Here is a 16,099-nt window from a genome sequence, read left to right on the forward strand (position 1 = left end):
AGAATGGATTAAAGATTTCATTCATAATTCTTTGGAACTCTAAAGGGGCATTCTTTAATCCAAAGGGCATTACCGTCCACTCATATTAACCAAAAGGGACTATAAAAGCTGTTTTATACCGATCTTTTGGATCAATTTGTATTTGCCAAAATCCTGATTTCATGTCAAATTTTGAAAATACAGATGAAGACTGTAATTTTTGTAAAAGATCTATCTCTTTTGTTTGGAATCGGGTAACGAATCCATTTTAAAGCTTTGTTTAAAGGTTTGTAGTTTATAACTAGCCTAGGTGCACCTCTTTCTATTTCAGAATTTTTGTTCACATAGAAGGCTGCACAACTCCAAGGCGACCTAGACTTTGTAATTAGACCCTTTTGTTCTAGGTCTTGGATTTCTGTTTTGCAATGTGTTTCAAGTTCATAATTCATTTGGATAGGTCTAGCTTTTGTTGGGATTTGTTTATCGGAAAAGTCATTTTCATATGGTAGGTCTACCATATGTTGTTTTCTGTTCCAAAAAGCATTTGGTAAATCTGAACAGATTTCGTTTTCAATTCTTTTTTGGAGATTTGAAATTTTTTGTTTTACGAAACTATTTTGTAATTGTTGTTCAGTTTTGAGAAAAGAAACATCTTGTTTTAGGAAATATAAATGTTTTTATTTTCCTTGAATTAAACAATTTAATTCAGTTTTGTAAACAGAACAAACTTTTAAAAGATTTAAATTCTTTGTTCTAGGTTTTTCAATAAAAGGGAAAATAATTATGGCTTCTTTTGTTTTGCAAGAAATACTGTCGTAATTGACTGAATAGGGGGTTATCATGTTAATGAAAGGAGTCCCTAAAATGACAGTATGAGTAATATTTTCTAATAAAACAAAAGGAGTTTTGATTGAAACGTTACCATTTTTAATGGAAGCTTCGGTTTTATTTTTTATAATCATGTTGGAGTTGTTAGCCGCAACAAGTTTTTCATTAGATTTTTCTAGAAATCTGTTTGGTACAATGCTACTTTTTAAGCAATTTAAATCTGCTCCAGTATCAAAAAGTGCAATTGTTTCAAATTTGAAATCTTCAGAAAAAACTAAATTAATTTTGATTAAATATTTTCTTGTTGTGATTGTTTTTAAAACGAACAAGAAATCCTCTGGGATTTCTTCTAAATTTTTAATTTTGTTAGAATATTCTTCATTTTCTCTTTCTTCTTCATCCTGTTCATGGTCAGAAGAGGTTTGATTTTGTGCTTGTGAAATAAGATTTTGAAGAATATTTGAATCAATTTCTTGTTTTTGTTTAAGAGTTTTTAATTCTTGTTTTACAATTTTAATCTCTTTGAATCGTGACATGGGCTTGTGACTTTGTTCTTTTTTCTAAGATATTTGTTAGGTCATAAGTGGTTTTAGGAAGTAATTTTGATGAGGATGTGGAAGGTTGACTTTGTTTTGACTCAAAAGTATTTAATAGTTTTCCTATTATTTCCTTTTGAAGTTTTGTATCTTCAACCTGTTTTATAATATCAAGAATTAGTTCTTGATCCTTTGTTAAAACATTAATTGATTTTGTACTAGCTTCTGAATCGCTAAGAGAGCCGGAGGTTCCTAGTTCATCAAACTATAGGGGTTTATCATTTTCAGATGAACTTACTTCAGAATCAGTGGCAGTTTCTTCTTCAGAAGTTTCTAAAAGTATTGCCTCTATTTTTTGAATTATTTGTTCATCGATTTTTAATTCATGGAGTTTTTTATTTTTCTTGCAATATCTTGAGAAGTGTCCTGTTTGGCCACACTTATAACAAGTTATTTGTTTTGAAGTTTGAGGTTCAAACTTCTTTTGGAAAGGTTTTTCTTGTAAAAAATAGGTTTTCTTTGATTGTAAGAATTTTGGGGTCTAGATTTTTTATAGAACTCAAGTCTGTCTGGTTTGGTGAAAGATTTTGTGCGATGTTTTCTATAAGGTTTTGAACAAGACCCTTGACAGTCTTGCGAAATATTTGTCATAGGTATTTCAAATTGTTTACAAAAAGAACCTAGTTCTTGTCTAGTTCTTTTCATTTCCCATTTTAGATGTTTTTGGAGTTTTAAATCTTGACAGATTTTCAAACCTTCTTTTTGAGTAAATCTAACCAATTCCCCATAAGTTAAATGGTTATATGGGATTTGGTTTACCCCATAGACTTCTTTGATTTTGTTTCTAACCTTTTCTCCTAAAAGGGTTGGGAGTCCTGCAAGGAATTTCTCCTTCCAGAAAGGTTGGTTTGAGTCTTCTCTTAGCGTGACTCTGGTTAAGAAAGTATTTTTGTAATATTGGAACTCAGAAAGTTTTTTACATCTAAGGTTAGATAAGAGTTCTGCATTTTTATCTTTTAAGTGTGATGGATCACCTATGAAGTGCAAGCTAATTGTGTGTATTAGTGTTGCAACTGCATCAGGTATTGGGTTTCCTATTTCGTCGAGGATAGGAATTCCTTCCTCTGTGGTTTGAATTGCGTTCAAAATTTCTAGGTGTTGAGAGGGAGTGAGATGGTAATCCCACCAACCTTTGAGTTGGCCGGAGAATCCTGCTATTAGGAGTTCAGTTATGGCTTTGTCAGGTGTATTGGCTTGGTTTTTGTAAGCATTTGATGCCATTGTCATTTGTTGGAGGAGACTTAAGATGTTGTATTCGGACATACCATCCATGTTCCATTCGTAGACAGTGTTGGCATTGAATTTGGATTGAGAGATGACATTAGGTCTATTTTCAATTCCTAAATCTGGTGTTGTGACCATGGCTAAAGGTCGACCCTTCTGCCATTGAAGTTTACACAGGTTTTGTGGTTCGTGTTCGATTTCAGAAACTTGGTCTAAAGTCGTAACTGTTTTGTCAAAGGTATCTTTAGCTACCATTGGTGTAGAGGTAGAGGAATGTTCTATCTTACTGAGTTGTTCATGTAAGGCTTGGGTGAATTCTGATCTGCCTTCCCTGAACAGTTTTTGACTTGTTTTTGAGATTTGGAATGGTTTAAAGACTGAGTTTTTTAGTTTTGGATCAGCTGTCTCAATCGGAGAGACAGTAGAATTTTGTTGATTTTCTTCTATCTTATTTAATTGTTTTGCTATTGTACTAAGATGGACATTTGTAAAATTATTTTGTTGAAGGATATTTCGAATATCTTTTTCCGAACTATCACTTGGGATTTTGAAAGGGGCAACTTCTACTTGTTTTTCAAGGTGTGTTATTATGATTTGTCTCAAAGGTGGGTGTTCAACCTGAATTTTTTGTCCGGTTGCCAAATCCCATTCTGCAGTTTTATTTCTGGTTGTTATAGGATTAACAGAACTTAGGTTTTGTTTGAAAGGGTAAGAAATTTGGTTTTGTTCTGCATATATTTCAAACCATTCAAAGAATCGAATATGGGTCTTGTTTTGTAAAATGAAGTTGTAAAATTCATTTGGAATATTTTGTCTTTGTTTTAGAAAGTTTTTGAAGAACCATGTTCTTTTTTCTGTATTATTGGAAGCATAAAAATCGTTATGGAGGATAGTTTTATCAACTTCAAACTCTTTTTCTATGACATTTAATTCATTAACAACATTTTCAGTTATAGCAGAAAAAGACAGCGAAGTAGGTGGAGAAATGTTTTGTTGCTCCTCATTAGTGTTTTGTGGTGCTGTGTAAATTTGATGAGGTATATTTGTGGAATAGTCAACATTTTGAAAGGAAGCACTTGGTATGCTAGAACATGAAAAACGTGGTTTTGTAAAGTTTTCTAATTTTTGAGTCAATTGTATGATTGGAGGTGGTCTGGAGGAACTAGCATCAGAATACCTAGCACTAGAAGTTCTTGAAAAACTTAGTTTTACCCTATTGTCATTGTATTGTATGACTTCTTTAAGATTGTTGTTTGGTTTTGACTGTTCAAGAGTTTGTGGTCTAACAGCTCCTTCTAGAATCCATTCTTCAGGAAGATCAATATCTTTCCAAAGGATGGTTTTTGGAATAACAGTGTTTGCTTTTGTTAGATCAGTTTGTAAAAATAGTGTTTCGCCCTTTTTGTTTTCAATATTTTTTGTTACCGTAAAGGCTGAAAACATTGTTTTGTAATGGACTCTGTAAATAATAGCTACAGGAATAGATCCTTCTATCATTTTGTAATTATGAGTTTTGATTTGTAACATGAGAGAATTTGCGATGTTTGGGTCTTTTAAAGACAAAGAAAAATTTGGATAACATCCAAACCAAATTGGTCCTTGACAAAGACTAGATTCAACTGTACTTATAATTGAATCTTGAAAGTTCAAGAACCTTGCATCCCGTAGGACACATAGGATTGAAGTGTTTAATTCTTCCCTTGTTAGGGAATGATTAAACACTTCAATCCTAGTTCGTATAAAACCTCTAACAAGATAGTTGGTATAAAACCTCATCATTTCCTCCACTACACCAAAGCTGTACAAGCAGGACCCTTTCCCTATATAAGCAAGGCTTGTCTTCAGTTCAAGGCAGAGTGGAATACAACAAGATAACTTCTGTTAGAAATCTTGAGAGTTTCTTGAGTGTCTCCTATGTGTATATATATATATATTTATATTTGTTCGATTGTTTATAGCAACAAGAATGAAATTGACGGATTTTGGTGGCTGCAATTTACCATCACAAATATTGTATTTCTATAAATTAAATTTGAAAGGTATAAATTTTTTTATTCCATAATTATAAATTAGGTATACAAACAATATATAAATTTTAAATAATAAAAAAAATTATTTAGAAAAAATAAAAAGACAAAAAATCTTAACTATCCTACGCAACAGGTGAGTCCCATTCTAGTGTAGTGTTAGAGTTGTATTATTTTGACACAAATCTCACTCATTCATGATAAAATACAACATAAACAAATGTTGATCTGGATCCCGAGACGAATGAAAAGATAATATCAAAAGCATAAACCGTATAATATACAATGTTGATGTCAAATGATGTGTCGAGGGAAGATTTTTCATGGAACCTACGGATGTGATGGGATTGTGCTATTTTTGGCAGGGAAGGTTGTCGCCATGTAGAGTTATGCATGATCCTTTGTGAAAAAACTTCAGACATAGAGAGACATGGCATTCTCTTGAATTTGGACAGAAAAGATTCTTAATCAATCCTTCCACAACCAAAGTATTACCATTTCCAACCAAACCATTAAACCTTTAAGAAAGCTATCAGAACTTCCACCATCTAGCTATAAGAACTTCCTAAACCACAAGCACATTTGAATTCATTCAGTGATGAATGCAACTTAATCAATACATTTGGACACATCTTTATAGTTTTGTACTTTGACGTTTTGAAAGCTTTTTGAATCTAAGATTAGTGTTTTTTAACACGTTTTTAAACTTTAGATCGTAATTGAATTTTGATATAATTATGTGATTTATTTTCGTAATTATTTGCACATTAACCGTGGCTCATTTGGCAAGTCATAATTTGAGCTCCGAATATCGAATTGAAGTGTGCAAGCATGCGTTGGAAAGCTAAGAGGCATAGCTACAAATTTTATGTTGACATAAGGAAATTCAGATAAGATTGATTTATGCTTGTTTGATCAATTTTATAGTCAAACAAAAATAGAATCCCAATTAGAAATTGAACTCTCCAAAAATCTGTAATAGGTTTAAAATTCCAAAGCGAATAGATTAATCGTTTCAATATAGGTGATTTTAATTTCTTTATCTCAATATTATCTTCATTTTTATATTCATTCTTATATTTATTCTTCATCCTCATCTTCGTATCCAATAATTATTTTCTTCTAAATTTTCCTTTTCAACTTTGAGTGCATTGATTTAAGATTATTTGAGACATAATCACTTTTATCAAGTAAAAAACATATCATTTTTCATGTTTTAGTTATGCTTGTGTAAACTTTTAAAAAATTATAATTAAAAAAATTCTAAAAATGCTACTTTGATTAACTTAAAAGAAAACAAAAAGAATCATTTCCAGTAAAAGATAGAGAAATACAAAGTCACTTTTTATAATTTTAAACAAACATAAAATAACTTCTGTTTTTCTTAAAATTCTCTAATCATCTGAAGTTTTACAATACCTTGATATAAAAAACAAGTTGAGTAATTCCAAAGGAACTTCCATCCGGTCACAAGCAACACTACTTGAATGTAAGCTTCCATACTTCACGCACATTAGATGAACCATCTGTGATTTCAGCAACCAGATTACTAGTCATGACACCTGCACAAATAAAGGGTTGTTATGATATACACTACAACATTTTTCAGTTTAGTCCATGCCAAACATGGTATAGGCGACAGTTTTAATTAAGCAACTGCTCAAAAACCATTGCATAAAAAATGGTATAGGCAACAATTATATAGCTGTGGATGAATTATGATAATGCATATTCTTTCACATTTGCCCATACTATTACGCGCAACCGTTGGTTATTTGTAATAGGTCGTGTTTAAGAAGTCATGGAAATTGTATAGACCACACTAATTGACCAGCATAAACACATGGATCTGTGATATAGGTTCCATATGAGTCCTACATGTATCAGGGTATGTGCATGGTAGTGATATAGTAGTAGAAAACCAATAGATCAGAAGATTACTGTAACTATTACAAATTGTTTGCATATTAAGGACAGTGCTTGGTTTTGTGATGCAACACATAACATATAAACATTCATAATCTAATACCATTATATAAAGCATACTCCTTATTTTTGTCATATCATTTTCTGGACAAATTTATTTTTAACAATTCAATTTTGTTCAAATTTAAATTAAAACTTAAATCAACACCATAATTTTAGGAAACTCTTCAACAACACAAATTTTCAAAATTCAAATTTATAAACATATATTACATGAATATTGACACTTAAATTTAGATACATTTAGCTAACATGATTATTATAAAACTGTATCAAACGTATTAAAATAAAACAAATATTATACAATATAAAATATATATGCATATATATCATCAATACTAGCTCACCATCTTTTTCGACCACAGACAGAAATCTTCGAGTTCCTCCGCCTACCCCAAAGTAATACTTCTTTGCAGCCATGTAAACAACTCCATGAGGATGTATCAAGCACTTCAATATGGAAGAAAACCAATATTTTTATCATCAAAGATGCACATTAATACATACACAGAAAATGCACTGATATACATTGCAATGACTAGCTCAATTTAAGAAAAATTATTTTTATCTTGTCATTTATCAAAACAATACCTTCTTGATAAGATTGTAGAGAGTTTGAAGACTGTTGATAGAGTATACTGTCTCCGCCATCAGAATAAAATCATAACCAGAACCTTCAACGTGTTTAGCATCTTTACTAACATGAGGTAGCAGTTTATCGACTTCACCCCAGTCACCAGCGAAATAGCGAACTTCTGCCTCGTCATTTGTCGAGATTGACGGTGATAGTTGAGATCTTGAAGAAATGTTTGCATTTATATTGGGAATGGTGAGACAACGTAGGACCTCGGCATTGAAGTCTTGAAAATGTACAACAGATGCGCCCTGAATCAACCATAATAAAAAACACATTATTACATTTTTCAAATTTAATTGAAGATACCAAAGCAAAGGCAATGAATGAACCATAGTTTCACCTCAAGCAAAGCATAGATTCCTGGCAGTCCATGACCGCATCCGACCTGAATCAAATATTTGAAACTCAGTGATAGACGAACAAGTTTCCTACCAAGAAACTAGCTTCGACTAAATCTTCTTAATTGATTGGAATATAAAATAACAAGTTCTTTTAAAGTGAATTTGTTTGTAAAATGAGAAAGTATATAATAAATAGATCACAGAATCACCTGAAGAAAGAGATGCCCACCTCTAATACTCGCTTCCCTCCGAATGAAATAAGCTCACTTTTGATATCTGAACGAAGGGCTTTAATTAGATCTAGTGAACCTTCCCACAGCTTCAGTCCTCCTAAGCCATAGGAAACCAAAGATGCAACTGATTTAGTAATCATCAACTATATAGCACGACACTTCCGATTGAATGTGTGTTTGGTATTTGACACGACACCGACACACATAATTACTATTCGATCACTTATATTTTCTTAAGTTGTTATTAGCATGTATTTGTGTCAGTGTCTAGCGTATGTGATTCATACGTCATCAACATGAATAAACAAATAGAAATGCAAGGAGCAAAACAGCACTACCTTCATATTTCCCCGGAACTAAATCAGAGTTGGATAAACCAAAAACTTGTTGAGTATTCACCCGCCCCTAAAAGAATGTGATAAAACTAAGCTATAATAATCGTAATAATAATAATAATAATAATAATAATAATAATAAATTAATAAGTAAATATTCAATCTAATTTAGTCCCTAAATATCTAGGACTGCATCAATGTAGTCTCTATCATTCCCAATATTCTAAAATAATTCCTAGAATTGCAAAATATTGATTAAATTTGTCATCCGAATATTATTATAGTCAAGGGCGGAGCCAAGGGGGACCGGCAGGTGCCACGGTCCTCCAAATTTTATAAGTTCCTTTAAGTTATATATAATCAATTATTATATGACCTTATGATAAGTTAATTATTAAGCAACTTTTACATAAAAATATAGTTAAATGTGTATTTTGTTAGTCATTTTGGTCTTCAAATGTATCTTTTATAAGTTAGTTTAGTTCTCAAATATGTCTTTTATTAGTCAATTTGATCTATAAAATTACTAACAGAAGAGGAGTTTGATAATGTGTTTAATTCTGGTACATTTAAAACTATAGTGGTCGCACCTCACACATTTAAGAAACAAAAATGACACTTTACTTTTATATAAATATTGAAGTTTTAGTCAATGCACCATGAATAATAATCTGGCTCCGCCACTGATTACAGTCCATGCAAATACTCATGGAAGGATTAACTAGTTATTTTAAATTGCAGTCCGCAATTGCAATAGCTGCTGCTATATTGCCCACATTTTCCCACAATTTAAATTTTCACAGCATAATCGCAACCGCAATTTAAAACCATGGGAAACTTCATGAATATTTTATAATTTAGAGATCATTTTGAAATATTTATAATGTGGAAACTAAGTTGATAACTTCCAACAATTTCAGGACAAAATTGGGTATTTACTCTAACAATAATTCAATTCCTATGAGAATGAGAATTTGGAAATAAAGAAACAAACTTTACCTTAAACAAAGTAACACCATCAAAATCTACTGACTCCACATTGAGTTTGTTACATGAAGCAACCTAAAAAAACAAAGAAGTTTGAAGACGATGTCGTTTCAATTCAAATAATCATGAACCAAGTAGAAGAAGAATACCTCTGAATCAGAGGCGAGAACTTCAACGCAAGGTGGAGGAGGTATAGCAGAAACTTGTTGTGAAACATCATCAAAAATTCCGAAACCAGAACCTACGGAAGAGGAAAATAACTGAAACGTTTCGAAATTCGGTTTCTGAGTATTGTCCTGCTGCAACAAAAATTAAAACCATTTGTATCCAAAAAAATAAAATTAAAACCATTAATTGAAGTGTGAAGAATGAAAAAGAAGATTATTGATTCATTGTAGTGACCTTAGAGTTACATTCGGAGTTAGACGCCGCCATTTTTGTTCTTCTTCAGCAACCTCGAACTCGTTAACGGTTTTTCTTTTCTCGTTTGTTTTGGGCTTTGATAATATTGAGGAAATTGGATTGGGCTTCTAATTATTGAACTGAAGCATTTAGCATTCTTTTTCTTTTTTTGTTTACTTATTGCACTACCATGTTTGCTTCTAACACTCCCCACTCCTTTTTTCCAAATAAAAAACACTTTTTTCAAATACTATTACTTTTAAGGCGCGAATGCTACAAAGAAAAATGCTAAATTTTAGTTTGAAAAGTATTAAGAAGTTATATGTATTTTTTTTAATTGATTTGACTATTTCAAGTCATTATTTTAATGTATGATTAATTTTTTTAACTTTAAATTTTAGATTTTATGACTTTTTATTAAAAAATATCTTGTACTCTATCTTCCATCACTAGGTTTAAGTCAAATTGTGGAAGAGTTAATTATACTATTTAACCTTTAATTTTATTGTAGATTTTGTGTCAACTGTCATTTCTCCAGTAGACGTATACCACAGTTGATGACTTGTATTGGATTCTAAATTATGTTGTGCTAACTTCCATTCCTCAAGTAATCGTATACTATCGTTGATGACTTGCATTTGGTTCTCAATGATGTTATGCCATACGTGATTGTTCTGTTGTTGCTACATAATCCAAAGAATCATTGTCATCGATACCACTTGGGTATGGTCAAGTCTCTACAAAAAAAGCAAAAATCACATTTGCGGCCAAGTTTGCTCCAATAGTAGCCGCTTCCATAATATTCTAAACTTGCATTGCTACCAACAATTCCTACCATTCATGCACAAAAAGAAAACATACAAACTATCTTTGATGTCTTCATCACACAAAACACAGTGATCATGACAATTGACACCCTTATTGTGTAGTCTTGAACGCGTAAGAAGGCAATTTCGACAAATTATCCACAAAAGAGTAGATTAGATTCCAACTTCATGCCATTTTGAAATTTGAAGTGTAACTAAAGTCATTCAGACATAATCTATAAGCATTTCCGACAATATACATGTCATTGAGTCAAAAACAAGTGTTTTAAGAATCTTATGACGGTGCTAGGATCAAAAATTGTTGTAACTAGGGTTCTAGTCAATTTTTTATGCTAAGGCATAATCAAACTATCAACACAAGCATTTGCATGTTGATCATGCACCTCTAGTGGTTTAATAAGGCTAAATCCATCATTAGTCAATTGTTATTCCACAAAGGGATACTAGATCCGTTTCCAACACTCCATCGAGACCCCGTCTGCAAAAGACGTTTAGCACTTCAAATACTCCTCCAAACATAGCTTATTGTGATCAAGGTTAGCAGACAAAAAGTCACTTTGGAAAATATTAAGCTTTGAAAGACGAGTGACCAGGCTTTCCGGATTAGATAACAACATCCAACCTTGTTTACCAATCATAGAGAGATTCAAATCACTGATGTTTTTAAAACTCATACCTCCATCGCGTTTATGTATTGTCAGTTTGTATCACTTTAGCCAATTGATGTCTATATCTTGTCCTCCATTTTTTCCCCACCAAAATGAATTCATAATTTTTTCAATCTTATCCCCTAAAGCAGGGGATAGCATGAATATGATCATTACATACGATGGAATACCTTGGAGAACGAATTTAATTAGGACTTCTTGACATGCCCGAGAGGGACTTCTATTATTTCATAAGTTGATCTTTTGCCAAACTTTGTCCTTAATGAATCTGAAAGTATTTTTTTTACTTCTACCAATCATCGAGGGTAATCCTGAGTATTTATGCTACAAAATACCGAGTGCACACCCAGAATGTTTGTAATCATACATTTCAAGTCTTCATTCACATTTATGCTACAAAATACCTTATACTTTTGCAAATTTATAGCTTGACCAAACGTGGCTTCCTAAACAGACAAAATACTTTTCATAATCTTTGTTTCTCTAATAGATGCTCTTAAGAATAAGAAACAGTCATCTGCAAACAGAAGATGTGAAATAAATGGTGAATTTGAGCACACTTTGACTCAAAGGAAGTCACTATGACTTTTTGCCTTTTTTATTAACTTTCACCCTTCGACACATAAGATAAATAAATATGACGACAATGAATCACCTTTGTAGGAGACCTCTTCTAGAGATAATAGGACCAACACAATCATTATTCACTATGACATTGTACTTTACTAACTCGATACAAAGCATAATTCAATTCACCCACTGACTTGCAAAACCCAAAGTAGTCAACACCTATCAAAGGTAACCCCGATCAATGCAGTCATAAGCTTTGTTGATATCCAATTTCAATGCGACGTCACCAACTTTACCATGAGTCCTTATTTTCATGTAACGAACGATTTCTAGTGTTGCCATTGCATTGTCAAGTATGGACATATTTGACACAAAAGTTGATTGGTTATCAGATAAACATTTATGTAGAACATGTTTTAATCTGTTTGCAAAAAACATTGCCATAATCTTATAAATAAAATTACAAAGAGTTATAGGCTTCTAATCTTTCATGACTGGGAAATAAACGAGTCATAAGCCAAGCACAACATTCTTAAAAAATTTAATTACCACACAAAGACCAAAAGTGATGATGAAATTATGAGTTCAAACCATCAGGCATCGAACACTTATATACATCTATAGAAAAAAATAGTTTCTTTGAATTCTTCTATTAAAAAAAGGAGCAAACCAACTTATCATTACCTTCTGTATCAATAACATGTGAAAGAACATTCAAAATAGGAGCATAAACGCTTTGTGTGTTTTGATAAAGAGTATTAAAATAGTCTTTAGCAACATGACATAACTCACTATGTTCGATGGGTCGATTCCCATTGTCATCCTCAATAAAAAAAAAAATTGATTTAGCTTGCATCTAGTATTTAGGACGTGGCAGCCACATGAAAAAAATATAGTATTTAGGCCCCCTTCCCTCAACCAGAATGATTTAGCTTGTTGTCATAAAAAGTGTATTCTTTAACTAGCAGTGCAGTCATTTGCTTCCTCAAATAAGAAAATATTTTCGCATTTGTGTTGTTGCCCAACTAAAGCTCTCTTTCCAAGGCTTTTCAACATTGTGCAATTTCTTGACGAAACTTATGAGAGTTGGTTCTACCCCAAGGCGCCATATAATTGGCTTCAATTTCTAGTTTAGCAAGAAGATCCGAATGAGAGTTAGAAATCCCATGTGATCGAACAAAATCATCAAATTCAGGTTTAAGTAACCATGCATTTGTGAATTTAAATGTATGAGAAGTAGAACGAGTTGGTCTTCTTCCTACTTGTCGCAATAACAAATGGTAAAGATCTAAAACCTGAGCTACTAGATTTTCAAGATTTGCATTGGGAAAATTTTGATGCCACAAAGAATTAGCCAAAGCATGATCCAGTTGTTCCTCCACGACTCATTCAATTCCCAAACTCTTAAACCACGTAAAAGGGTAACCATCCTATTACACAACAGTTAACTCAGAGTCGAATACTACTTGTCCGAAACCATTTATTAACCATTGCATTCAATCCACTATGCCCTTTTTATCTTATAAAGGCAAGATGTCATTAAAATCCCTAATTATGCACCAAGGTAAATTAGAAACATGTGTAAGGGTACATAACATAGTCCAAGCATCTCTTCAACGACAACTCTCAAGATAGTTGTAATACCCTGTCAACCGCCATTGCCCAACCATACTTTCCACCGCCTCAAAATCAATATGATTGATTGAAAAACCAGTAATAACGCAAGGAAAATACGAGCCCAAAAACATGGTTATGCCTCCCCCTCGACCTTCTCTATTAGTAGAAAAACAAAAATCATAACCAAGCAAAACTCATAATTATTCAATTTTATTTAAGTTCACCAGAGTCTTATACAAAAATATAATGTTCGGATTATAATTCCGAACAAGGTATTTTAAAATTGGAACTGCTCTCAGGTTACCTAAACCTCGACAATTCCAACTATAATACTCATTTCTCTTGACAAGTCTGGTTAACATTACCCGCCATTACAACCTTTTTTTGAAAAAGAGGATTTGAATACATATGAATTTCATGGTTAACCCCATCAGCTTCTACATAAAACTCGCCCGCAATCATCATTATATCTTCATTTATAACCAAACTTGCATGTCCAACTTCATCAGAATTAATAGTTTCATCAATTCAAACTCTTTTCTTGGGTACAATGCTTCCTTCATTGGTTTCCACAAGTCCCATCTTAACAATTTGTAAAGAATTTTCAAACAACTTCCCTACAATAGGTTGCCCATAAGTGTTGGATGAACTTGACAGTAGCACATGCTCATAGTTTCAATACATCACAACCTGTCTTTGACCCTCAATGCCTTGATCTTGACCAGTAAGCTTACGTGGCATAATCATGCTTATACCAGAACCTGTAGTGCTGATCGTAAGGGTTGACCGTATAATTTTTACCTGTGGCATTGCAACTATATTTTGGACACCAGAAGAACTCGAATCTACATCAGTTCGGTCAATAACCAAGTTGTTATTATTAGTGGATTGTTGAGGCTCCTTGTTCACCTCCTTGAGCCACTTATTGCCACATCCCCTATTTTCCTTCTTTAAATCTGGTTTGAGGAAGTTTCCCCAATTGCAGGCACTGATATCATTTCTCATCTATATGTTTTTTTTTTCCGCAAAAATTGCCTATGTGGCCCAAGATACCACACAAAAATAAAAAGTTCCAAGTCTCTTATACTTGAAATTGAGAGTAAAGAAGTCACCATTTACCGCTATAAGCGTCAACTCCTTTTTTAAGGAGTTTGTTGTGTCGATCACAACACGAATTCGTATGTAAGCTCTCCAAGGACCCCAACCATTTGAATCATCAAAAGCAAGATACTTGCCAATATAGTCCCCAACATTGATTTCAACTTATTCCTTCATATATTCTAAAGGGATATTGAAAACATGAACCCACATTTCAATAGTATCAAGTATTTTGCTCACCAACATATGGTTATAAAAAAACCAAAGTCCATCTTGGATCACCCTTGCAATATCCAAATGATAAAAAAAATTAGAACAAAATTATGTTGTCATCAAGAGACGAGATGGTAACTCCTTTCATTGGAAGCAAAAGTCATTACCCATTCAAATATTGACCTTATAAAATGTAAATAACAAAAGTAAAAAAAAAAAATTAGTAGTTTTCTTTTTTTGTAACCAAAGTTTTAGTAGTTGGTTTGTTAAGGGAAAGAAAAATTGTTAGGAGCAAGAATCAAATTATAGTCTTTCTTCTTATTGTTTCATCAACATTATAAATCATACTACTAAACTACTTTTAGATACATATATCAGGCTAGTTCGGTTTTTGTTTTAGTGATTATGATGACAAATCTATTTTCTTAGTTAATTCTAAATATATTTTAGTTTTCAATTTTTAAATAAATATTATTTTTAAAATAATAAAAAATATTACTCTCATATATATTTTGTGCGCATTGCACAAGTTTAAGATCAGTCTTAGTCTAAATGTATACATTTAGAAAAACTATTAAATTTGTGCAGTTCAGGTGTGTGTTTTAACCTTCGTTTCTTATAAAAATAAATTATAGTAATTTAAAGTTCAAATAAGAAATAAGTAAAGTGTAATCAAATAGTACAATTTGTTCTTAACTAAAGTTCATTAATTACTTAAATTCAACCACAAGTGCGAGCTTTAAGATAATTTTTAGAGCTCAAATGTGTATTGTAGAAAATAATATTAAAATGCATTTTTTTTCTCCCAAGGATGTGATTTTGGCTCCTCTAGTTTGAAATTTGTATTTTCAACTCCTTAACTTTAGTGTCTTTTACAAATAGTTGCTCCTTGATGTTGAATTAGTTAACGTGACGTTATTATTATTATTATTTTTTTTTATGATTATGTGAAATATGAACATTAATTTTTTTTTTTTTTTTTTTTAAATTTCCATCTCACTTAATTTTTGTCTTAAAATTGGTAACTCTTTTTTATTTATTTAATATTGTTACTTCATTTTTAATTTTTTTTTCATAAAAAAATTGTCAAGTGTTCTATTTTTAAAAAAGTTTAAAGACTTAAATGTAATTTTAATCCTTTATCTTTAACTTAATATTTGTTTTGGGCTTTTATATATATAAATTCATTTGATCATTTATCTTTTATTTAATACTCGTTTCACTCTTGTATCTTTCATAAAATTATACAAGTTTGTTATTTTATTAAAGACTAAAATGAATATTAAGTAACAGATAAATGAATAAAACGAATAAAAAAAAGACAAAGAACTAAAACGAATAAAAAAAGATAAAGGACCATAATGAATATTAGGTAAAAATTAAATGACTAAAATAAATATTAGATAAAAGATAAATGACCAAAATTATATTTTAGCTAAATTTAAAAAATGAAGTGACAATATTATAAAAATAAGTTGACAATTTTTTAAAAGTAAAATAAATGAGGCTGACAATTTTTTGTTTAAGTAAG

At 31.6% G+C, this 16,099-nt stretch overlaps 1 protein-coding gene across 2 annotated transcripts; it reads right to left on the bottom strand.

Annotated features, from left to right (window-relative positions):
* Positions 1-5,946: 5,946 nt before the first annotated feature.
* LOC101495280 (uncharacterized) lies at positions 5,947-9,688 on the bottom strand. Of its 2 annotated transcripts, none has more exons than XM_004489117.4 (9): positions 9,576-9,688; positions 9,323-9,472; positions 9,186-9,248; positions 8,190-8,256; positions 7,848-7,948; positions 7,618-7,662; positions 7,232-7,525; positions 6,988-7,090; positions 5,947-6,216 (listed from the first exon to the last, which is right to left on the bottom strand). In XM_004489117.4, exons 1-9 carry the CDS (start codon positions 9,606-9,608, stop codon positions 6,134-6,136), a joined length of 939 nt encoding a protein of 312 aa, XP_004489174.1. In that variant the 5' UTR covers positions 9,609-9,688; the 3' UTR covers positions 5,947-6,133. The 2 variants fall into 2 exon arrangements, with proteins under 2 accessions (XP_004489174.1, XP_004489175.1); XM_004489118.4 differs by having other exon boundaries at positions 9,323-9,469; positions 9,576-9,681.
* Between the last annotated feature and the right edge of the window lie 6,411 nt (positions 9,689-16,099).

Source organism: Cicer arietinum, chromosome 3 (assembly GCF_000331145.2).
Source record: "Cicer arietinum cultivar CDC Frontier isolate Library 1 chromosome 3, Cicar.CDCFrontier_v2.0, whole genome shotgun sequence".
NCBI classification, from domain to species: domain Eukaryota; kingdom Viridiplantae; phylum Streptophyta; class Magnoliopsida; order Fabales; family Fabaceae; genus Cicer; species Cicer arietinum.

What these genes read in the sequence shown, in the direction of transcription:
- LOC101495280 (XM_004489117.4), bottom strand. Translation starts at nt 9,608, where the DNA reads ATGGCGGCGTCTAACTCCGAATGTAACTCTAAG. An exon ending in AGTTCCGGGGAAATATGAAG is followed by an intron (nt 7,949 to 8,189) that starts GTAGTGCTGTTT and finishes CCTATGGCTTAG; the next exon opens with GAGGACTGAAGCTGTGGGAA. An exon ending in TCTACAATCTTATCAAGAAG is followed by an intron (nt 7,091 to 7,231) that starts GTATTGTTTTGA and finishes TCCATATTGAAG; the next exon opens with TGCTTGATACATCCTCATGG.